Raw genomic sequence first — 25,151 nt, forward strand, 5'->3', positions numbered from 1 at the left:
CAGGTATCGGACCCCTTATCCAGAAACCCGTTATCCATAAAGTTCTGAATTATGGAAAGGTCAGCTCGCATAGACTCCATTGTTATCAAATAATACAAGTAGGTAGGAGATCCGAATTACGGAAAGACCCTTTATCTGGAAAACCCCAGGTCCCGAGCATTCTGGATAACGGGTCCCATACCTGTAATATAATATTTTAAGGAGATAACACATTTTTTTTTTGTTCATAACTGATAACTTTATTATTTTCAAACTGGTGATAAAAAAGCAAAGAGGCTTTAAGTAAAATAAAGGGCTGCATGTGGCCATGGAAAAAGAAATGTTACATGCCTACCATACAAGAAGCCACAAGGGAAAGTTCCTGGTCGCCATGGTTGCATCAGCCAAAACCACAGGTAATGGAAAAGGTCAGACACAGCAGCCTGTACTAAGAGACACTATGCTATACCCATGTACGAAGAACAACTGTGCACAAAAGCCCTTTCAGGATTTAGGTGAAGACCCGGCCATTAGGACAAATGCCACAGGAACTTTAGAACAACGGTGATGTTTCTCATCCTTTTTGTTTTACAATTATCAATCAGGTTGCAAAAAAAAGTTGTTATGGCTATAATAAATCATACAAACCAGGAAATGAAAGAACAGCAGCCAAACACAGCACTTTTCCAGTAAATACTGGAGCCAGTTCTCTCACAGTAAAAGTCTAAAGGGCAATTACAAATGCTGAAGTCATGAAAACCAGCAGACAGTAAAGAGCTTGTCCTTTAAAAACTTGGACTATAAATGCTTTTACCAGTCTCTCCTACTTGGGAAAAAAGAGAACTCTGAAGTGGCTTCATTATATACATTAGGAACCCATCTTAAATCAACAATACACAAACCCTGCTCATTACACATTTCATTTAGCTCCTCTGCGAGGGTGAGGAAATGTCTGTAATTTTTAGCTTCAAGTGTGAAGTAATACAGGAAATGTATATTAAGTGTTATGTTATAGGGAAATGAAGTCATTCATTACGTTAGCTGGAATATATATTGTGTTAACTGCTGATGCCATCGTGTTAAAGGAGGATGAAACCCTGTTAACAGCGTGGCTCTCTCCTAAACCCCCATCCCTCCCAAACCACACCACTGGGGACCATCTAAACTGCCCCATTTGCTGTACCTGGCTCTAAAGCTGGCCATACATGCTCAGATTTTAGTCTTCTTCTGACAAACGTTGGGATATCAATCATGCAACCATCTAAAACTAACTTTTAGACAAACTGTAGGATGGAGGATGTTCTGAACATGAAATAGTTGGCAGACACCAACTGTATGAAAGGGACTTCATGGAAATGCATTGTAGATTCCCCAAGGATATCTATCGTCCGATACACAAAACATGAGCCGATTTTTTTTTATTATTAGACCAAAACTTTCTAACCTGACCGATCGACTAAACGACTGAGCACCATGGTACAAAAATTATAGGGGTAATTCGGAGCCCAAACACGGCATGGGAATTGGAAGAAACTGTGTTTCATATTATTTTATTGGTACTTGTAAGTTGGCAGGCACCATCGTACTCCATCTTAGGTCTTCTACTCTGCAACCACCATCAGAAGTATGTTTGACTGAAGCTGGTTCAGACTGGGTTTTTCAACTGCACAAGCTCAGTGTCAGCGACTGAAATGGTATATCTTATGCCATTTCAGTCGCTGACACGGAGCTTGTGCAGTTGAAACCCAGTCTGAACCAGCTTCAGTCAAACATACTGTGCCTACTAACCATACTGTGCTATATTGCTTTTAAGAACCAGGTTCAACAAACAGTAAGCAAAACAAGAAGGTGATTACAATAACATTGAACTAAACAAGGACGTTGAAGCTTCCCAGGTAGATACAGCTAATAAAACTGTCACAAAAAAGTGCGATAACTGTCACTGACTTTATATTAAGTACTGAATAAAAATAAAATTTTCTCAGACAATGTTAAGCTAAAACAACAACAAATAACGAATACCCATAAAGTAGAAAAATGAGAAAATCGATTTTGATTTCAATATACCTCCCCTTTCGGTTTACAAAGCCTCGACGGGTCATTGTATAATTAGTCTTATATACAATAACTGACCGCATGAAGGCTGAATAATACCCTAACCAGTCACCTGTAAAAAAAAAAAAAAAAGCATTCTAGCATCCATGGAAGAAAACAGGAAACTGCAAACTAGGATAGTTCCTCAGCCCCGCCTTATTTTATCTGGCCGTCACTGTCACTTAATTACCTGCACAGCCAGACCAAAACTCTGAATTTTTCCATGAGGCATATTTATTAGAGGCAAGAACTGCCAAGAACTTCTCTCTTATCCCCAAACACTGGCTAAGTGCACAGCTGCTGCAACAATCCCCCCAAAGAAATAAGACACCATACCACTAATATGTTTTCAAATTAAAAGTCTACTATTTTCTTCTTTGCCAAGTTATGGCTCAACTAATTATTATAAATTATAGATTATCATTAGTCATGAGTGTTCATGTATATTGGTCCTTTACGACAGTACTGAGCCAATATTAACTGTTATCAGCTTTAGTAGAACCTAGATATCCACTGACGATTTACTTGTATTATTTGTGCTGTTTTCTAATACAAGTTTCTCCTATCTCATTTAATATTTTCTGTATATTCACTTTTGCATTTAACATTTTCTGTGTATTCAGTCTTTCCTATACCCTCTTTTCGTGGCGTCATTCCACCTCCTGCCACCCTTGCACGTTTTACTATACACAATAACCTCAGTCCGTACCTGTCTTCGAGGTCCTTGTGCTCTACCTCTAAATTTTTATGTGCAGACTTTAGGCTGCCATGCTTGGAGATAAGCGACTCGTATTCTGCTGCCTGCCGCTCATGAACTTGGGCCAGTTTCTCATGGTCTTTAACCAGAAGATCATACACTGACTTCAGCTCCTCGCGTTCTTTGGTGAGTGATTCATTTTCATTTTCTAGGGTAGACTGCTGGATTAGAAGCTGGGAATTCTGATTCATAAGTGATGTGCTTTGTGAATTAAGAGTAGAATTTTCAACCTGCAGATCAAAAAGGTATTCAATGAATTTAAACTCTGCACTCTACAGTCATAGATTAAACTAACAATTTCCCAAGATTATTTGGCTTTAAAAATGTGAACCAACTGTGGGTAATTTTGATGCCATGTATACATTTCAGTTAATTAGGTGTAAGGCAGTGGGATATAAGCATGTTTTGAAATAGCTAAAATCTGGTCCTAGCCATTCCCACTTTAAGGTTGGTAATACACGGTTGACTAGAGCAATACGCTAAGAAGAGTATTAGAATGGTTCCAACACAAAGTGTAAACCGATCAGCTCTTAAAATAAACCATAATTACATGTGCCATAAAACCTTCATCCTGTGATGTTTATTCAAAGCCATTCCTGCTTACCCTATTTTAGGCTGACAATATGTTAACTTGGGCATTATACCAGCTGACACTAGCTGCTGGCTCCACACTACTGGGACTTATTGCTCAAGACCTGGGGATTTTTGGATAACAGGTCTTTTAACGTGGATAACCAGCCCCGGGTACCTGTAGTGAGTGCTTCCTTCTTCCACGTTTCTTCTGCCAGCAAAATCCCTGGGCCGGCGCATGCGGGTTAGAGTGAAAAGACTTTGTTGTTAAAGTTCGACTTTTCACTCTAACGCGCATGCGCGCCAACAAGGAGGTAGGAAGCGCTCGCTGCTACCCCGGGCTGGTGCTGTTCTCTCTTAACAGGGGCACCAGTGCAGGGTACAAGGTAAGCGGTCACTTGGGGGTGCCTAACATTTTGGCACCAAGTGACTTGGCCTTTCCTTCTCCTTTAATACCAAAATGTAATGATGTAAGTCACTGTATGAATAATCCTTACAAGTTGCCTGATACTGATAGAAAGATTTATCCATGGACAGCCAACCCTTTGAGCACCATTACCTGAAGCTTGGCATTCTGAGTTTGCAGAGTGGTATTCTGCTCTTGCAGTGATATTGTCTGCTTCTGAAGTGCTAAAATCTGTGCTTGTAAATTGTCGTTTTGGTTTTCCAGTTGTTTCAGCTGTGTTTTCAGTGCCTGTTTCTCTGCCTGCAGAGTAGCGTTCTATGAGGAAAAAGACCATAGCATGTCACTAAAACACTTTTGTGATTTACTGTTTTATTGCCTGCACTCCTGTTGTGCTCCATTGCAGCTTTTTATTTTCATGGATCTTTTGAGGTAGAATATGTTGTATATGAAAAATATTTGATAGGGATTGTTATTAAACTCTGGGTTAACCTCATCCCCATTATACTAATATCCACACACATATAAAAAGGGAAATATTGAGACAAGTAATGTCACACATTTAAATGACCAATTAATAATCAGTTCCTATTCCCGATACACCAGCAGGTTTCTCATTGTCCTGACAGGTTGTCTATGTACAACAGAGTTTTTAAACTTTTTCTAGGGGAAACAAAATTATTTGGGTTTGCAAGCCAAAACACTGATTGAAATGTAATTTTGCACTGCATTTTAATGAATATTGTCTGTTGCATCATAGTAGTAAAAGGGTCATAGAGACTCACCATAAACAGAACTGGACACTCAGTTTTGTTTCCTGACCCATAATATTAGAATCGCTGTTTTACTATGTTATGGGCAACATTCAAAATCTTGCAGTAATGTTGAACAAACATTTAGTAAAGTGAGCTTTCACCTAGTACGTAAGTCCCACTGGGCTCCTATACCTCTTTAGTAGTGCCCCACCAGTTTCAGGATCTGTATCCTTTATACTAAAGCCCCTTCTATCACCTTGATACTGTAACCAAATCATGAACATAAGTTAATAGGGAAGAAATGGTAATGGTACGGTGGGGATTCAAACATTATTTGAAAGATGAGCAATCCTTAATTTAGCTTACATTTCTCTCAACTTCTATTAAGCGATCCTTGATCTTCAGCAGCTCTCTGGTGGTCTCTTGGCTTTCTCTCTCCCATTTAGTCACAGGTACATTTTCTTCACCAGGTCTTGGCGGAGAGGTTTGTACCAACCTTTCCTCTTCCTGTCTCTGTTTAAGTGCTTCATAATTCTTTTTTACCTATAGCAGAAAACAGACAGTCATTGCTGGGGACTGCAAGCAGGAGGCAGAGCATTTGGGTTATCTCAGGAACCCAGAGGCACCATGAATTGGAACCTACAGTTTTAAGCTCCTGACGAAGTTGCTGATTAAAATTGGCAGACTCCTCTAGTCGGGCTTCAAGGGAGGCAATTTTTTCTTCTTTTATTTCAAGAGACTTCTTCAGCGTTGATTCTAACTTGGACTCCAAGAGCTTGTATCTGCTGGTTAACAGAACCCAGAACAGATGTGTTTAATTATATATTACTTATATAGGCATTTGACAGGAACTTCACATTAACTCAAATAATTACAACATGTGCGAGTAAGCCTGCATTTATATAGCACAGATATGTGACGCAACTGGGGCATGTTAACAGAAGCTTTTCAGCACTAATGGTCATTTTCTTAATGCAGCATTCCACTTCATCTTACAGTATACCGAGGAAAGGAAATATAACAAAGGAATAAAACAGAAACAATACAAAGGGCATTACATTCCAGAATATCTTTTGACTGATTATAAAACATGAGAGAAGAATAAACTATGATAAATAACAGCTATTTGCATTCATATTAGTGACAAATTCGGTAAATTTATTAACTGACTTCATGAAATATTTCCAGTTTGAGCTGTAGTAGCTTATGTCACCAGATTTACATAGCAGTAGCCATCTACTGTGGCCAGAGGCTGAAGCAGTGCTCACAGCTGGTGTTTGCTCAGCAAAACAGACCCTAAAGGATTAAAATGTTGTGTCTGTTACTGGTTAGAATGGTTCACTCTGCCTAGTGTTGCATGCACTACTACTTTTCCTTATCCAGAAACCTGTTATCCAATAGTTCAGAGTAATGGGAAGCCCATTTCCCATAGACTCCATTTTAATCAAATAATTCAAAATTTTTTAAAATGATTTCCTTTTTCTCTGTAATAATAAAACAGTACCTGTACTTGATCCCAACTAAGATATAATTACCCCTTATTGGGGGCAGAACAGCCCTATGGGGTTTATTTAATGGTTAAATGATTCCCTTTTCTCTGTAATAATAAAAGAGTACCTGTACTTGATCCCAACTAAGATATAATTACCCCTTATTGGGGGCAGAACAGCCCTATTGGGTTAATTTAATGGTTAAATGATTCCCTTTTCTCTGTAATAATAAAAGAGTACCTGTACTTGATCCCAACTAAGATATAATTACCCCTTATTGGGGTAGAACAGCCCTATTGGGTTTATTTAATGGTTAAATGATTCCCTTTTCTCTGTAATAATAAAAGAGTACCTGTACTTGACCCCAACTAAGATATAATTACCCCTTATTGGGGCAGAACAGCCCTATTGGGTTTATTTCATGGTTAAATGATTCCCTTTTCTCTGTAATAATAAAACAGTACCTGTACTTGATCCCAACTAAGATATAATTACCCCTTATTGGGGGCAGAACAGCCCTATTGGGTTTATTTAATGGTTAAATGATTCCCTTTTCTCTGTAATAATAAAACAGTACCTGTACTTGATCCCAACTAAGATATAATTACCCCTTATTGGGGGCAGAACAGCCCTATTGGGTTTATTTAATGGTTAAATGATTCCCTTTTCTCTGTAATAATAAAACAGTACCTTGTACATGATCCTAAGATATAATTAATCCTTACTGAAGGCAAAACACTCCTATTGGGTTTAATATTTGAATTATTTTTTAATAGACTTAAGGTATGAAGATCCAAATTACAGAAAGATCCCTTATCTGGAAAATGCCAGCCAGAGCATTCTGGATAACAGGTTCCATTTATAATAAAAATGATATAATTGCTTTGTATTTTATTCAGATTAGAACACATAGAGAACACAATAAAAAAGAGATTTGGTTTATTATTTGCTATCCTGCAATGGAAAAGAATAAAGGAAATAATAGAAATAAATGCCCTTTGAGCCCTCTCATATTATTTACAATTGTTATGTTCCTAAAGTGATCCTCACAGCCACTAAAAGGTTTAAGCAGTTACACTAAGCACCAATATCTCATTACTTCTGTCAGATCGTTTGAAAAAATTACACTTTGAAGTAATAATAATGAATCTGGCAGATTTCATTTTTTTAATGGATTTGTTATATAGAGAGCCACTGTAACAGCAAAATATTATAGATTTTCCCATTAATGGTTGAAATGAAACACATGACATAATTTCTTAAAGTACTTACACCTCACTGGTGGCCCTTGGATAATATCCAGATAAGAGATAAGTAATCTCTTATTTGGTTATTAGCCCTTTAGTAGTTAGGCTTGTGACTGACCTACCTTCCCAAATATAAATATGAATTATTAATAAATATTAAATATAAATACTAAATAGAAAATGACTTGTTTTAGAAGAAAGCTATCTAAATAGTTGGGAAATGGCAAGTGTGGATACCTGTCATCAGTAGTCTGTTCATCATGCAGCAGGCGCTCTTTGTTCAGCCCAATCTTCTCTAATTCATGGCTAAGCTTTTCCAGCTCATTATTAATCTGTTGTGTTTTCAGTTTTTCATTCACCAAATCCTAGAAGTTAAAAGCCTGTTATTCACTGTAAATACAAAGCTATACAATGTCACTATTACGGATATCTTTAGCAGCAAAAATGTCACCACGTATATTGAACAATGTGTAGGATATAGTTCCAGGATTTCAGACCTCACATGCTACGCCTTGCATCGATGGTCTGAACATTTTTGAAGATATCTTAAGATATCAATGGCATTAATTGGGCATTTGGGGCAAATTTAGTTACCTTAAGTAATGCTACAGTATAGAGGATATGGAAGTAATGCTAAAGCACAGAGTATATGGAAGTAATGCTTCAACAAAGAGGATATAGTTGCTCCAGCACCATGGAAGATGTGGACTGATACACCAGCATACCCACTAGCCCTTGGGGTGTCACCACCCATGTTCTGGCAGTCCAACTGGCAGAACATGTAAGTGCAAGTGGTGGATAATCAAAGTAATCATGTAGCAAAGCACATCATCATCCATTTCATCAACACAAAACCACACTAGCCAACAGTTTCTAAGTTGCAGTGCTTTGACTGATTCTTACATGGGTAAAAAAAAATTGAACACTTGAGGTCACACAAACATATCATACACTGCAGACCCTACAAACACCCTGAATAAGATGCACATATTTTTATAACATGATTCTGGCAACACTGGATGTAATTAGGCTATGACCAGTATGCCTTTTTCTGGCCACTGATGCTGCAAAATTTACATTTATGGGTTATTATTTGATCTGTGCTGACCTGAGATTCTATTTGCAAGACTCAGTCTCCAAAAGGAATAGTAGGAAGGGGTTAAAATACTTTACACAAACATTATCATTTTGAGCTTTTATCTGCTTTACCTTAGACACTAATCAATGTCTGTACCCCCAGCTATTATGTAGTGGTGCAGAAATCTGCAAAATATTTTTTAAAAATGGCACTGTGCCCTATCCTTCCACCCCATGGAATGTTTTGACTTTTTTTTTGCTTTTTGGCAGTTGCGTTTTTTCAATATTATGACTACAAATCACTATGATTTTGTTGAACGACACGGCCTATGCACATTTTAATTCAGGAGGAATAGAAATAAATCGAGGCACGGCTGCTGCTTCCAACATTTGTACCAAAGTGATTTAAAAAGCAAAGAGGGGAAAAAAACAAACAGTTGGACCGTCAATTTCCTTCCTTAGAAGTTAAAACAGGACATATTCTGCCCCCTCAAACCAGAACTGCCTATTTTTTTTTTTAGAATTTCCCTTCAGCACCAGCAGGCTGGGAAGCACTAGAATTATTGCTGCATTAATAACATGCTATGGAACACTAGCCAGTAAGTTCACTTTTACCTTGATAATATACAATGGTGATTGAACTCAGAGATATCCACCCTGCAGTGCTTAGCTGTAGTTAAACTACAACTCTCTGGGAGCTGCAGTTCAAACCGGAGGTTAGATGCTTAATGTATATATAGAAATATATAGAAAACAGGTAGATACATTTACTTTCATCTACCATTTCCCACAAAGGGTCCCTCTGATTGGGCCCAAGGTAGGGCTAGAGCAAGTACACAATCTCCTCTCTGAGATAAATTTCAATATAAAACTCTATAATTTAGGTAAGAGGTAAGCCATAAAAAACTGGATTATTAAATTTTTCTTATTTTCTTTGGATGTGGGCTGGTATACTCTTATTAGAACACTGGTTCTGAAACTATGGGGACAGCATCTAAACCGTAGATGGTTTAAAGGAAGGTTGAATCAATCCATGTAAACGGATGGATTATTTTTGAGATGTTTTCACATATATGGGGGACAGATCACTGAACAAATATCGACAAAAGTAGAGAACAACAAAAACCAGACCAATCACTCATGCTGGACTTTATGAATAGGAAGAGCTGTACCAATCCTGGTACATGACAGCCCCACACTGGTAACCATTGCCTTTGAACCTATAGCACCATACCTTACTGATATGGCCAGTTTCCCCAACCCTCATTGGCACAGTATATGATTAGCATGCTCAAAAGATGTCACTACACTCATGGCATTCCCAGTGATCACATTGGTCAAACACTTAATCAGAAATTGAGTTCTTCAAGACAATTTTGGAGAAACAATGGAACAATAGAAATAATGACTACACATTCACAGTGAAACATTAAAAAAAACAACCTTCAACTTGGATGATATGCACCAGGATAATGAAGTCAAGAGACACCCATCAAAATGATAAACCCTGCATTTAGGATTTGCTTACACCCTACATACCAGTTATACTAGTTTAAAATCTTTATTTTCAAGGCCACCTCTGTTATCATGATGCCCTTACCACCAAACAAGATTGCAGATGTATGAACAAAATAATCTTTGTGCTGGGTCTCAAGGCTATCACAGAGACATAAGTACTCACACAATGTCAGAATAACTGGCTTTAAGACATATCCACTATGCTTTACTTTATGCCTGACTCCATAGACTATGCCTGTTTATCTTAGGTTGGTTCTTTCAGCACTTATTTATTACAATTAAATTGACAGAACAAAAACAGTTTCTTAAAGGAACAGTAACACTAAAAAATAAAAATGTTTTAAAATAATTAAAATATAATGTACTGTTGCCCTGCACTGGTAAAAGTTGCGTGTTTGCTTTAGAAAGACTACTATAGTTAATAGAAATAGCTGCTGTGTAGCCATGGGGGCAGCCATTTAAATTGAAAAAAGGAGAAAAGGCACAGGTTACATAAGAAGATACCAGATAAACTGTGTAGAATACAATGGGAATCTGCTACTTATCTGTTATCTGCTATGTAACCTGTGCCTTTTCTCCTTTTTTCAATTTAAATGGCTGCCCTCATGGCTGCACAGCAGGGTATTTATATAAACTGCAGTAGTGTTTATGAAGAAAACACACAACTTTTACCAGTGCAGAGCAATAGTATATAATATATTATTTTTATACACTTTCATTTTTTGGTGTTACTGTTCCTTTAATGTACTAAGAAGACAAAACAAAACTGCTGCATTGTCAACTTGTAAATCAATGTATTTCATGGGGAAGCCAATTACCTCTCTCAATGTGATTAATGTTTTCTTATCAATGGTTGCTCTTTTCACAAGCTCCTTATTCTCCATTTCCAGCTCTTTCACCCTGGAACAGGATTCTTTAAATGCATTTGTTTCCTTGGAAAGCAATTTATTCTCTCTCTCCAGGTTTGAGATCCTTACGTTGTTCTCTTCCAGCGTAATGTCTTTAACCTCAGCCTGTTGGCGGAGTCGCTTGTTCTCCTTTTCCAGCTGTTTCTTGTCCTTTTCTAATAGACAAGTTTCCTGTTCCAGCAGCTTTGTCTCCTTTTCCAGCTGTTCCAGCCGCTTACTAGAGATCTTTAATTCCTCCAGATTTTTCTGCAGAGTCTGGTTCTCTGCCTCCAGGTCCTGCAGTTCATTTTCAAGTTGTTGGATTTTTTTGTTGCTGTTCTCCAATGCCTTCTGTAATCTTTGGTTCTCTGTGTCCAGTCCCTGGTAACTGACTTCTAACCGTTCAGTTTTCCGGCAAGATGCCTTCATCAGTTCCAGCCCTTTCCTTAACTGCTCCTTTTCATTCTCCAGTTCTTTGTTCTCTAATTCCAACTGGGCCACCTTTATATTTGTGCTTTTGAGGGATTCCACTGATCGCCTAAGGCTTAGGTTCTCCTCTTCAAGTTGGTTGTTCTCTTTCTCCAGCGACTCCATTTGATATTTTAAGTTTTTTAGACTATCTAATGTCTTTTTCAGCTTTCTGTTTTCTAATTCCAAGCCTGCATTTTCCTGTTCCAAGACCTCTGTTTTTTCACAAACTATATTTAAGCTGGTGATCTTTTTTTGCAAGAGTTCGGTCTCTTTTTCCACTCGATGTAGTTCCTTTTCAAGCTCCTCAGACCTCTCGCCCATCTCCTTGAAGTGCTCCAGTTCCTTCTTCATTTGTTTCTTTTCAAACTCCATCTTGTTTAATTTACTGCTGGTCTCTTTGATAGACTCATGTAGAATTTTGTTCTCCTTTTCAATATCTTTGACTCTGGCCTCGGCACTGATCTGTGAACGCTGTCGCAGGGAGGTGATCGTTTGATTCAAATGTTCATTTTCTTGTTCAAGACCTTTGATCTGAATGACAAAAATCAAATATTATTTTGTGTTGTGCGACATATTACACATCGCTTTACAGAGAATTAGAAAACTGAACATCTGCAGGATTCTGCTGGTTTCTGCATTGAAGAAAGAGAAACAAAACTCCACAGGTAACAAATACTTGCATTACTTGAAAAATAAAAAGAAAGTTGGGGACTCGGAGTCATTGTCAAGACTAGCTGGATGAATGAAATGCTGCAAATAAAAGCAGAACCATATAAATACAAACATATGGGTTGGAGTTGTGGGAAGGAAGAAGTGGGTGGTCCCATAGTAAAGCATGGATGCCAGCTTCTCAAAAACCATTCCAATCATCAAAAATGCCCAACCTATTACTCTCCAGCTGATGCAAACAAAAAATAAAACAAAATCTATACTAATTATAGCAGGGGTTGGGAACCTTTTTGGCTGAGAGAGCCATAAACACCACATATTTTAAAATGTAATTCTGTGAGAGCCATACAATATGTTTGCCCGCGGATGCTGTGGGGCAAGGTAGGGTGGGTCCCTAGGATGCCGAATGCGATGCAGAGGAGGGCGTGGCCTGCGCTCGGCGGATAGAAGACGTGTTCTAAGGCTTAGAACATGTCTTCTATCCGCCGAGCGTAGGCCACGCCCCCGTTATTTTTTTTATTAAAGATTTGGCAGTGAGCCAGATGCAGCCATCAAAAGAGCCACATCTGGCTCTCGAGCCATAGGTTCCCTACCCCTGAATTATAGAGTACATTTTACTTTAACTAATTGGCAAAAGCACCATGGTGAGTGCCCTCTCTGCTTTGCCCTACAACCTTTCCTTCCACCATGCAGTTCATTAACTCCCAACAGCCCCAAAATAGGCAGGAATAAGAATAGCTCGGCTTATGGGACAGCAAGCAGGTTCAGGGTCCACCAGAAAGAAACAACTGGGAATAACTGGTGGGAAGGCAGATTGGAAGGGTGTTCTAAATTGTGTTGTTCAAATACAATATTTGGAAGATTGGTTATTCCTTCTTTAGCTAAATCCAGTAACATGCCACAGATTATAGAATGGTTTAAGAGGCCAGACTTGTTTGCCATTTTATTATTTTACGTTTCCTTTAAGCATACACATTATTTCTCCTTACCTGGCGCTCAGAATTCTCCTGTAGGGTCTCAATGGTTTTTTCAAGCTCGGACTTCTCCTTCATGAGATCACTGCTTAGATGCTGGCTGCTCTGATTGTTTTGTCGCTCGTGGTTAATCTCTGCCTCTAATTTTTCCATCTAATTTAAAATAAAGAATGAAAAAAAAAAACACAATGATGTAATTTACCTGAAAAAAGAGTAGCCGTTTTTAAGTGTGCAATGACTTCTTTCTCAGCTCAATGTTGCAGCAGTAATATAATAATTAAACTATAGTTTGTCTATGTAACTACTAATGCAAAGCATCTCACTCCCTTCATGAGCTTCAGTTTGGTTGCCTTGTTTATCCCTGAACAAGCAAAAATATGTTCAGCACAAGCCCTATTCACTGAACTCATGTTGAACAAGGGGGTATACTACACCTCTTAAAGGTGCACAAGCGACAAACTGATCACTCTGTACTTCACACTGGCTATGCAGTAGAGATGCATTTTGTTCTTTGCGCTGGATTTTTACGCAGACTGCACCCTTCCAATGGCACAGACACACTTGCATCTGTATTACTGGTAAATTAGCCCAGAAGTCTGAAATAGCATATTAGAAGATGGTGGATTATGAATGTGAGTAAAAATAAATATATGTAGTCAGGTCTCTTTAGCTGACGTAAAGGCTGAAGATTTCAGTATGAAACCAGAAAATCTGGAGAACAGAAAGGAGGCTTACACCAATGCCAAACCCCAGTCAGTGGAACATAAATCTAGCCAGTTGTGCAAATCCAGTCAAGGTCACAGTTTTTAAAGCAAGATTAGTCTTACTAAGGTTACTGGCAGTTATATTTAAGAACTATTGTACCATGGTTTGATCCACTTTAGGGTTTGGCATTTCACGGACGCCTCTGGCATAATGCTGAGTGCACAGAAAAGCATTTCAGAGCAACCCAAAAGAACAAGTTGCACGCCAGAGTGTAGAGATGGCAGACATAGGAAACACGCAGAAAGGGTATATGTGCCAGCTTTTATTAAAAGGCTCAACATATTTTGCCCACGTTAATATACCTTGGTCTTTTGAACCGAGGCAGAGACTAGATTGACGGTCAAGCTCTGGGTGCCTTTAGGGAAACATTGCAATAGTGCAACAGAAGCTATCTTGGGTAAAATTCTAAATATTTTAATAGAGCTAAAGACTGAGAGGGCTTTACTGAAACATCTGGCACCACACAGCACATCCCTTTTCCATTAAGAATATGATGTTCTGTTGTGATCTGTTAGTGATTTGTTGTGGCCATGAATTAACTGTCATTGTAAAAGGTCTGTATAACTGTAGGCATTGAGGTTTATACTGTACGTACAAACCTAGCTATGCATACATAATACTTTCTTTAATGTGCCTTTTGTTTTGTGAAATACCAATACTGTAGCAGTTAAAAAAAGGAGAAGGAAAGTTAGGCACTCCCTGATGATTAAGATCACATACCCGATACCCTGGGCTGATGCTGCTTTTAGCTAATAGAGGAGCACTGCACCAGCCCAGGGTACATGCAGGTGAGCAGTAGAGTCAAAAAGCTCACTTTTTTGTTGAAGTGCAGCTTTTCACTTTACTGCACATGCGCAGCCAGCACGAAGAAAGAAGATGGAGGAGGATTGCTTGCCTGCATATACCCCGGGCTGGTGCAGTTTTTTGCTAACAGGAGCACCAGCCTGAGGTATTAGGTAGGTGAATACAATCACTGGGGAGTTCCTAACATTTTGGCACCCCCTGTGATTCAACCATACATTCCCCACCACTTGGGGGGTGTCAATATGTTCAATATGTTGGGCATCCTCCAGTGAGTCAAATCATTACCCATGCTCCATCCCCAGCTGGAGCTCGTCTGCCATAAAAATTGCAAAGGCCCAGGGTACTTTCTTAAACAGAGCCATGTTGACACCTTGCTTCATATTACAAAAGTACCCTTTGAGCCCGACTTGCCAGGGTCAAAAGTACTGTATCGCACATATGCCTGGTCAGGGAGCACATGGGAAATCGGAAGCAAAATGGTGGCATTAAGTAAGTATCTCTGGACAGATTTTTATGGAAGATGTGCACTGGCACAAAGTTAGCAATTTGACTCACTAGGAGGCGCCCAGTATATTAACATTCCCCAGTGGTTTATTCTCCTTTAAATGAATAAGCCAGATGTGGGCTTCTGAAGCAAATCTGTGTGCACATTATCTAATTAAACACAGAAATATACATACCTTTTTGCACAGCCTTTGATTTTCTTTCTCCAGTTTCAGGATCTTTGTGTTTTTACCATCTGTGGACCCCATGGTGTTCCGCAGCTCCTCCACTGTGCTGAGCAAGGTTTGGTTTTCCATCTCCAGCTTCAGCAGCCTGCTGGATGTTAGCTCATTCACTTCATGACCCAGGGACTTCTGTGGTACTGCATGATGCATGCAATGGCAAGGGAAAGAAGTCCGTAAGAATGAAGGATTTAAAGCGAATACAAATGAATATGTGAATGTGATCTGCAAATGCTCTCCTTTATTTAAAAAAATCAAAAACAAACATGTGCCCTACACATGCCAAAATCTGCAAACTACCCCAGGGTATCTGGGATACCTATCCCTTGAGTCATGCAGTCTAAAGGGTTTTATATAAATATTAAAAGGCTACTGTGCTTGAATATCTTGCAGGCAAGAGTTTTCTAAGGTAATATGCAACTGGTTAGCAAACAACACTGATTAGGGCTTACTTATTCTAGTAACCAAGCAGCAGTATGGAAGTGGGAATACAGCACAACATTGTTAATTGGTTGCTCCCTTCAGCAGCATCTTGTCATATTTTCATTTACACATGAGAGCTACCATATTGCTTGCCATAAAAAAGGCAACCCTTCAGCAAATCCCTACCATGCCATAAAGGCTTTATATTTGAATGTAATTTGTAGCCAGTGTGGAGCATTATTAACAGCCCCATTCTAGGAACAGATACAAATATTTAGAAAATGAGTAAACTTAGCTATACACTCATGTGTGTATTTAAATGTACTAATGTACTATTACATTAAAAGGTTGACTTAAGCGCACAATATTTGACACCAGTGGGGAATCTGTGCTACCCCCAGGCAAAATAAAAATCTCCTGAAAATACATTTCCCTTAACTAACACTGGGATTGCTGCATGCAAAACTCATTGAGGCAATCCAGCACAGAATTCTGCAGTCAGCAAATTTCTTTGAAAAGAATTGAATATTGGTATGTGTATGGTGGCCCACCCAACTGTTCTTTCGCACCACTGATATTAGTTCTGAAATTGGGCAAATCTGAAAATTTCATCTACCGATGCCCCATGTTGGCCAGAGCAGCATGACTACAGAACAATAAAAATGCTTCTATACAGTGTGTGGCCCCTGGTACAAGAGCATACCCAACCAGCCCTTGTATGACTGCATTAAGCTGGGCTGAGAAATACCATGTGTGGATCATTATAAAGCCACTACCATCTTTGCTCACCTTGAAAGCATGAGATAAGCACATTTTGTTTAACATAAGCTAATGATGATTACTGTTTGGCTGAGTTTATTGTTTATGGATCTAACACACACACACTGATTAATTTGTATAGAGGACATGTCCTGTCTGTAATGAATGAATGAATGAATGAAGAGAAAAATAAACTTCTTACTTTCTGGGAGGTCGCTTGTCTTAGACAGCTGTTCCAGCTCCCAGCCGAGGTGCAAAGACTCATCCATACTCTGCTTCTGTGCCATTTCCAGAGACATGTTTTCCTCCATTAGTTCTTCAATTCTTTTTCTTTCCAAATCCCGCTCCTAAAACAAAACCATTACTACTAACAATCTAGAATATATTGTCTCCAGTTTTCCACAGTAATCAGCTGGTTCCATACATAAGAGTTTGTTTTTGTCTTGTAACACTAGTGGCATGAAAGGTGTTGGAAGATTATATACATCTCTGTAAAAACTTGGCATCTGAGAAACAGTTGTCAGCAAGTTGGATATACTAGTGTCCTGTAATGCTTATTGCAGCACACATCTGTTGTGTTTACAAACTACAGTTAAAATATCTAGTATAAATAAATTTAAAGCAACTGGACTTGTTTGGTAATCATTGGAGACGTTTCACTACTCATCCGAGCAGCTTCTTCAGTTCAACCTGACAGATTTGAACTGAAGAAGCTGCTCGGATGAGTAGTGAAACGTCTTCAATGATTACCAAACAAGTCCAGTTGCTTTAGATTTATTTATACTAGATATACCATGACCTGGATGAATGAAAATCTTCATAGACATACAGTTAAAATCTTGTAGTATTTGAACTCTTTTAATTAGGCCAATGACATGAAATCAAGAGATGGGGGCCATGGAGCCTGTATTATTAACAAAGGTATCATTCATCAACATCATGTTTCTTTGCATTGGAGTACATGAGCCATGGATGCTTTACCTTAATTAAAAGTTATTTCAGCAGATGAAAATAGCTTAAACTAGAACAGATACTGCTTATCCACTGAAATACTAATACCTTAAGTACCGTTTCAGTTGTTTCCTGATAATGATTAACCATGAGCACAGCATGACTGTACCAAAAATATTTTTTTTTCTTGAAATTGTACAGAATGCAATTATTACCGTTTCCATATCGTGAAATTTGGCTTTTAGTTGTAGATTTTCCTTTTCTAACTCATGGAGTTTGTCAGAACGGGCCCGAGCTCCTTCCAGCTGATCTTCCAACATTGTTTTTGTTTCCAAAAGCACCTGATTGTCTTCTTTTAATTCCTACAGAATAGGGAAAAGTGCAGGATTGTTGGCATTGGGTCAGTTAACCAAAAATGTTTTGTTTTTTTTTCTTCTGAACATGCAGTGTGTTGTTCTTTGTGTCTGAGCAATGGGTCTATGGTGGGCCATACACCTTAACATCTGCTTGTTGATGACTGGATCATCTTACGAGGTCCATATCAAAGGACCGCTGCAGCACTTGGGCAATGGAATTTTCTAATTTTCCTAAAAAATATCTGCCTAATTTTCAGACAGATGTCAGTCACTTAGGGGGCCTTAATTCATAGGCCATACATCAGCATCAGCAACTTTTATTGGCATACGTATGGCCAGCTTAAAGTATTTTGATTTAATAAATCCTTATTGGTTTTAAACATTTATTGCATGGCTTTTAGGATTATTAAAAATAAATGAAATGTGAGTTATTGAACAAGACAGTTGCTGTTTTGGGGTCAGAAAGCAGCCATTTCTTATTCTGTCATTATTTCCTAGGATATGTGGTAGAAGTGGCGTTCATACATAATTTATTTCCCTTTATTACTTACCTCAACTCTAGCTTTGTAAAACTCAATGTCGTGCATTCTCTCTTTGTATCGGCTAAGTTCACTTTCAAGCTTGTCAACTCGAATGGCTTTTTCCCTGAGTGCATCCAGCTCATCCCGATACACTCTAGCAGACCGAGCATCTGCAAGCAAATTCATGTTCTAGCAAGTAAAAGGGGAGACAAAAAAATTGTAGTGGTTTATTGAAGTGGTTTCAAAAAGGAGTTAGCCTTTTAGTCTTTCCTATAAACATCTGAAAGCAAATGGATGGGGACATCAGTTTTTAAATTGATCCTTATGATGCAGGCAATGATAAATCATATATTTAAATCTGGGCAAAAAAAAAAGGAGCTCCCCATACTGGCTCTCACCCTAAAAGTGCTGAGTGCTGCCTGCACCCAGGGTGATGCAAGAGGTGTTATTTATTTTTATTATTTAAAATATTTGGTTAACATATTGTTCGCCCAACCACTACAGAGAAAAAATGACTCTTAAAAGAATATGATCTTATTTAACCCTCTTCTTGTGGACATCATGCCTAAAAACTTGCCCCTCCATTCTTCAGCAAGGGGCTCACATGTGGCTCTTCATAAACAAAACACAAGCTGGAAACAAATCCTCCTAGTTAGACTGATATCACAGGTGAGTGCCAACTGTGTAGATGCTTGATGTAATGCAAAAAGGGGCAACACCGATATATTTTGTTTTTGGTGACTTTAAAAGATGGATAATGTCATTATCACATTTATAGTTATATGATCCCGTATGGAAGAATTAACCAACAGAAGAAAGGGTCTTACCTCTTGCTGAACTCGCTTTAGTTCTGCCTCCATGTGTCCAACCTCCTGTTTACTGTCCAGATATTGTTCTGTTTTCTCTTCCCTTAAAAAGACAGGAAGGTTTAGTGAAAGTGGATACTTTTCATTTTTATCTCCCACTCAAACAATGCAATGAGCATGTTGTAGCATGGCTTCCTTTATTTAACCAGTTATGTGTTATTTATTGAAATTAATTTACAGCTCTTCCTGATGTGTTTTATTAATGCACCAAATTCCAGTGCCAGCAAAGAATGTACAACGACAAAAGGGAGCAAACGTTTCAATCCACATTATATATTCAATGTTATAACTCAGAAGACCAATGGCAGCTGGTTTAGATTGTCAACTCAGTGTAGGTAATAAACCTGAGGCGAAAGTCATTAAACCAAAAGAAAATGTTATTGCAGTATTTAAACACAGAACATGCCCATGTTGTTAGGTGTAACAATCATACCAGAGGTGTAACCTGGCTGTTAATGGAAGATGTTGTAAAAAGACAAGTCCTTATTTACAAACGTTTGTATTTACAAATGTTTATCCACAAGAACAGCACATTTCGGGGTCCCTTACCTAAATCTCACTCATTAAAGGAGAAGGAAAGGCTAATAAAGAGTTAATCTCAAGCTGCAGGAATACCTTCAGTTCTCTCAATAGTGCCCTTAAGTCTCCCCATATTTCTCCCGTTCAGATGATCAGAAGCCAAACAGGAAGAATAAATGCTGAGCTGTGTAAAGAAAGTTCCCATAATGCCTCTCTCCTGCACAGACACCCAGACCAAGTGAACATGCTCAGTAAGACTATGAGGAAGCTTCCTGTTGATTGGCTCAGATCCACATTCCTAAGGTGGGGGGTGACTTCTTAGCATTCTTGAGGGAGGGGGAGCAGGACAGAGCAGAAAGCAGGAAGCTGCATGTCTCTGGCACAGGAATTACAGACACAAGAAATCTTTTTTCAGAGAAGTCAGTGCAGCATTACTATGAGTGTTTATGGCCGTATTTACATAGACCTTTCTGATAAAGCTTACTTAGTTTTTACCTTTCCTTCTCCTTTAAGGTTGAAAATGTTTTTTTCTCTAGCTACTACACACCTTTCCTTTCAGGTGCCTTAAAATGACAAAATATTTGTTCACTAGGGGGTCATATTTGGCCCTTGAAAGGTGAAACCCACCACAAAAAAACAAAATCAACAATCTAAGGATAGCCTCAGGCAACTCTGTAGTCCAGGATACAAAGAAGTAGATTTAGCAGCACCAAAAGATATTTGCAGCAGCAATGTGTAAGAGTGAAAACACACAATAATATGACATGAGGTTGGCAGTAAAGACTTTTGTTTTATTCTGTTCGTTGGAAACTACACTCTGGTGATTTTTTTCCCCCTTCAAACACAGAACCTGTGTTGTGTTTTGTTTTTCTGTGAAAAATAAGCCACAAGCAGGAGCCTGCTAACTTTGTTGTAATCCTGAGTGCCTGCCTTATCTGTGGAGCCAAGTTACCTGTCCCCTACCTGCTGCTACCAGCTATTAACCCCCCCCCCCACCCCCCAAATACATAATGGGAAGGGAGCAATATAGCTGCTCCCAGAAGATATCAGAATAGCACTCAATATTAAGAAATCCAAGTCCGGCTTGGGACTCCTCCAGTTACATGGGAGTAGGAGACAAAGTAGGTTATCTGAAAGCAGTTCTAATCTGTAGCGCTGGCTCCTTCTGAGAGCTCAGACTCTAGCACAAGGTATAAGAATAAAATTTTAAATGGTTGAGTGAAATATTTGTTATGTAAACAGTGTAATTTAGAAATAAAAAGTACACCATAAAAATCATGACAGAATCCCTTTAAGGAGATTTGCTATCTAAGGAACACTGCCCCGAGATATTAAAATTGTGACACCTGCTGAACAATGTACTTCTTTAATAATTCTCTTTCCAAAATGACTACAGGGGGTTGATTGCAAAATTAAAACTCCTTTCGGCACTTACAAAGAGCCAGCAACGTGATACAATGCACAGTTTCCTATGTCTGCAATAGAGAGCGGCTAATAGCAAGCAAACTCTAGCAGCCGTTAAGATTTCTAATTATAGGTTTTTATCTCCAGACTGAGGACTGCACCAAATTACCAGGAGCACAGTGGCATTTAATGTTTAGGCGATGTATTAAGTGCCAATCACCGTAATAACTGCAATCTTTGGGACAATTGTCCTGGTGCAGCTGTGTGCAGAAGATGCTAAGTGGCTCTCGAAACAGAAGCGAATAAAGGAAAATGAAGAAGACCAAGCAGATCAGCACTACGGCTTAATTTTGCCTTCAGCACTTCACCCATTCTATTTTGTTGCCCTTAACAAAACAGTAACTATGACCTGTATGAACCCTTAACATATCTTTTGCTAATAAAGTTACACCTTCAAAATCTGACACTCATGTATGTAATTATTTGTAAGTATGTTTGGTTATGTTTTGATCAAACAAGGGCTCTAATTTCATATGGAATCTCATCAAGTGGCTGCTACTTATCCTGAAGGAATAAGGTTCTTTAAGATGGACCTACTGACAGTGAGATTACATTATTTGTGTGAGGAAGAAGCCAACATCATAACGTCTGAGAAGGGGCAGTTAAAACCTAAAATCTACACTAGAAGCTAAAGCAGTGACATAATCATTACCTAATCAGCCCCTTGAATATCTTGGCATGCTCCTTAGTATATCTTTAGTATATTAAGGCAGACTGGAGCTCTTGGACCATATTACAAATATTGGAGTTTATTTAGCTGGCCCTGAGCTGATTTCACAAATCAAAAACAGACCCCTCATTTAATGAATCTTTTAAATCCTTTACTCTTACTACTGGTCCAATAGACTGATTTCTGTAGCTCATCATGCCTAGACAACATGGATTTATCCTAGTCTAGGGAAGTCTAGAGGAGAATGGGAAATACTGGATGTGGATGTAATAAGTAAATGACTCCCTTAATTAAATAAGGTACATATATGGGATCCATTATCCGGAAACCCGTTATCCAGAAGGCTCTGAATTTCCGAAGCTTTTGCGCTTCCTGAGTTTGTCCTCTGGAAATTTTTCAAGCTTTACCAGATTTCTTGTTTTTCATTTATAAACCCCTCTTTTTGGAATTCAACCATAAACACTTGATAACATTGCGGTATCATGAATTTAACACCCACTGACTCTATGCTTTTGTAAGCAGTCATTTGTAGATACTGAAGCAGATCGAGGATTTACATTTTACTAATAATTCTAGCTGAATAAGCTCCACGTTTAGTTACTGATGCTAATTTCTGTTCTGACAATTACAACTGAATGGATTGCAATATCAGACACAAGGACTTCATGTCACTATTCATTAAAACAGCCATTATTTGTACACAAATTATTGTAATATCTGTAGCATTGCAGGGGCCTGGGAGCATGGCTCTTGAGATTTGTTTATTCCACAGATTCTTTTGTCTTTGTCCAATTGGAACAGAAAATTTTCAGTCATGGGACTGCAAACTTATTCAAGCTAGGCCTCAACAGAATGATGCTACAGAACTCATATATAGGCGAGTTCAAGTCAAGCAAACCACCCTGTCCTTACACATTAAAATTCATTATGCCCCAGCTTCCATACAGTTTACTAAATGATGGAGTACAAAAGTGCACCTTAAACCGGGGAGAGATACAAATTTTTTTTTTAAATAAATATATATTTATAAACAAAACAAATCACTGACAAAAAATACATTTTCTTATAGCTAAAATGAATATATTAAATCTTCTCCTGCCTGGCATGAAACCATGGCATCCTGCCCCCTTTTCAAAGATTACTCACAGCTCTTGTCTCAGTCTTCTAATTTTCGCCTTAGCGTCTGCTAGCTCCACAGACAAATGCTGCCTGCTCTCTGTGCGCCTCATGCCTGGGGATCCAGATGGAGACTGTGCGGATATAGCTAGAGGTGCAAAATGAAGGGAGTCCCTCTCCTCTGTGAGTTCAATGATTGTCTGGAAAAACAGAGAGGGCATTTGCATTAATAGAAATTAAGACTCTATGCCAATGTTACTGTGCGACCCACTGATTCAATCTGTTTCTTTAACCAGGTTATCCATCATTTTACTACGTTTTGCAAGTCGGCATTATTGCTGTATAGGAGTTCTGATTAGTAAAGGAATATTTTTATGACATTATGGGTACGTGAGGAAAGTCCTATTACTGAAAACTATATTGCTTTATTCCAATATCACATACATTAGCGTTTTTCAAAATCTTATCTGTGCTATTAGGATAGAATGAAAGTAGAATTTATGAATAACAATTGAAAGAATGAGAAACAATATGAAATAGAGTGTATCTACACATGCTTCTTGCTTAACATTAGTACTGATTAAAGCAATAATGGCCTTAAAAGAAGGACACCAAGGTTGATGTATAATTCCAGGCCTTACACACCCAGATGTAACTAAAACTGTGAAATACCTGGGTTACCAGCCTGGGACAATCTGCTGTCATCGCTAAAACACACTACAGATATAATCTTCACACAGGAATAAAACAAAAGAAACAACTACATTATTACCAAATGTTTTATTCCACCACTTCATTGGGGTGCCTCCTTTGACTTAGTTTTACCTACATCAGTATAACACTTTTTATAGAGACTCTTTATGTATAATTTTGTTTGTGTATACAAATAGGAGCTGCCCGACTGGAACTCTGCAGAAATCTATAGCCTCAACAACTAAACAAGTAATGTAAACAGCAGGAAGATGCCATGGAATTACTAAGCAATAACATGGCAGTATACTGATGTATTCTACATGGCATTTAAAGCCAAGAAACATTTTCTACTGGTTAAAGACGTCTCTGGCTACTTGCAACACAAATGGCCAAGTACTGAATTAAAAACTAACTTCGCCTATCAGGTTACTGTAATATGGATAAGGACACTGTGAAACCAAATGAGGGCCCCTTATCGTTGGCAGAACCCTGCACATCTGTAAAATGGTGACTGATTCTTAGCCTTTCCATTGACTTTTTTTGCCCCCCAGCCAGGGATCTGAGTGTAATAAGTAATGTGTCACCCAAAAATTTGAGTACTCCCTTGGCAGATCAATTAATTGCATCAACATCCCACCTTTCTGTCTACTCTACCTCCCAGATTGTTTATTTGGTATCTTTGCGAGTTGTAGTTCTACATCAGTTTGAGCAGTAATTCTTGACTATACCCACTTTACTGAAGTACAACAGTGCAGTGAGAAATCTCCATTCACCAAAGTATTGTCTTATAAGAAGAACTGGAACGTTTTCGCTTTGACCCATGGACATTTACGATTTATGATTTTAGACACTTAAAAGCATGCAGTAAGCAGATAAGGCTGAGACTTCTGTAAGAAATAACCACTTAATGAACAAACTCTCTTTTAAAACTAGGACTTCATGCAGTTGCTTTATTGATTCATCAGATACTTCCTTCTGGAATCAACAGGCCTGTGGCAAACAGCAATGATTCATTGTAACTGCTGCTTTGTGACAGAGGCATTAGGCATCTCAAAACAGAAGCCTACTTAACCCTATGTTAGTAGTTGTCAACTTAGCTTTTTAATATAAGCAAATATATGCAAGTTTAAAAACTATAGAGCACAAGTGGCACTGCCACTGCCACATCCACTTTACTTTTGATGAAGACTCCCTTTCCCTTTTTACATATCTACATCTAATTGAGAAGTGTTGTCCTTAGGGTTCTTACCTCTGTATATTCATCTCTCTCATCAATCAGCCGCTTTAAGTGGAAAGAAGTATTTTTTAAAAGAGCTTCTAAATCTTCTGATGACATCTCTGTTGGTTCCAACAGCTGCAGATCAAACACATTTTCCTGATTGTGCGTTACCTAAAACGAAAAAAAAAAATGAAGTATATATTTGGGTAATAACAGAGTAGGGGAGGAGCCAAGATAGAAACCTGAATTAAAATTTCAACTACAACTGATAAACTAATTAAAAGTCATTGCTGGGACTGCTAGATCTGAAAAGTCAGTTGACTTTCAGCACTGTTCTTGTAGCGTTTGGCTGTTTTTCCTCTAGTTTCCTCCTACAATCCAAGATGGTGGGATAACGGATATCTGATTT

General features: G+C 38.4%; 1 protein-coding gene across 8 annotated transcripts in view; it reads right to left on the minus strand.

Moving 5' to 3' along the window:
* The window catches only part of ccdc88a (coiled-coil domain containing 88A), a 101,303-nt gene that overhangs the window by 32,525 nt on the left and 43,627 nt on the right, over window positions 1-25,151 (minus strand). For all 8 annotated transcript variants that reach the window (XM_031902310.1, XM_004914737.4, XM_004914735.4 and 5 more), the window contains exons 7-20: window positions 24,773-24,913; window positions 22,861-23,030; window positions 19,023-19,104; window positions 18,226-18,384; window positions 17,534-17,680; window positions 16,570-16,714; window positions 15,141-15,325; window positions 12,907-13,044; window positions 10,709-11,779; window positions 7,533-7,660; window positions 5,202-5,343; window positions 4,925-5,101; window positions 3,960-4,121; window positions 2,783-3,060 (exon numbers count right to left, since the gene is read on the minus strand). In XM_031902310.1, coding sequence (XP_031758170.1) covers window positions 2,783-3,060; window positions 3,960-4,121; window positions 4,925-5,101; window positions 5,202-5,343; window positions 7,533-7,660; window positions 10,709-11,779; window positions 12,907-13,044; window positions 15,141-15,325; window positions 16,570-16,714; window positions 17,534-17,680; window positions 18,226-18,384; window positions 19,023-19,104; window positions 22,861-23,030; window positions 24,773-24,913 — 3,125 coding nt within the window. The remainder of the gene's footprint in view (window positions 1-2,782; window positions 3,061-3,959; window positions 4,122-4,924; window positions 5,102-5,201; window positions 5,344-7,532; window positions 7,661-10,708; window positions 11,780-12,906; window positions 13,045-15,140; window positions 15,326-16,569; window positions 16,715-17,533; window positions 17,681-18,225; window positions 18,385-19,022; window positions 19,105-22,860; window positions 23,031-24,772; window positions 24,914-25,151) is intronic.

Source organism: Xenopus tropicalis, chromosome 5 (assembly GCF_000004195.4).
Source record: "Xenopus tropicalis strain Nigerian chromosome 5, UCB_Xtro_10.0, whole genome shotgun sequence".
NCBI lineage: Eukaryota > Metazoa > Chordata > Amphibia > Anura > Pipidae > Xenopus > Xenopus tropicalis.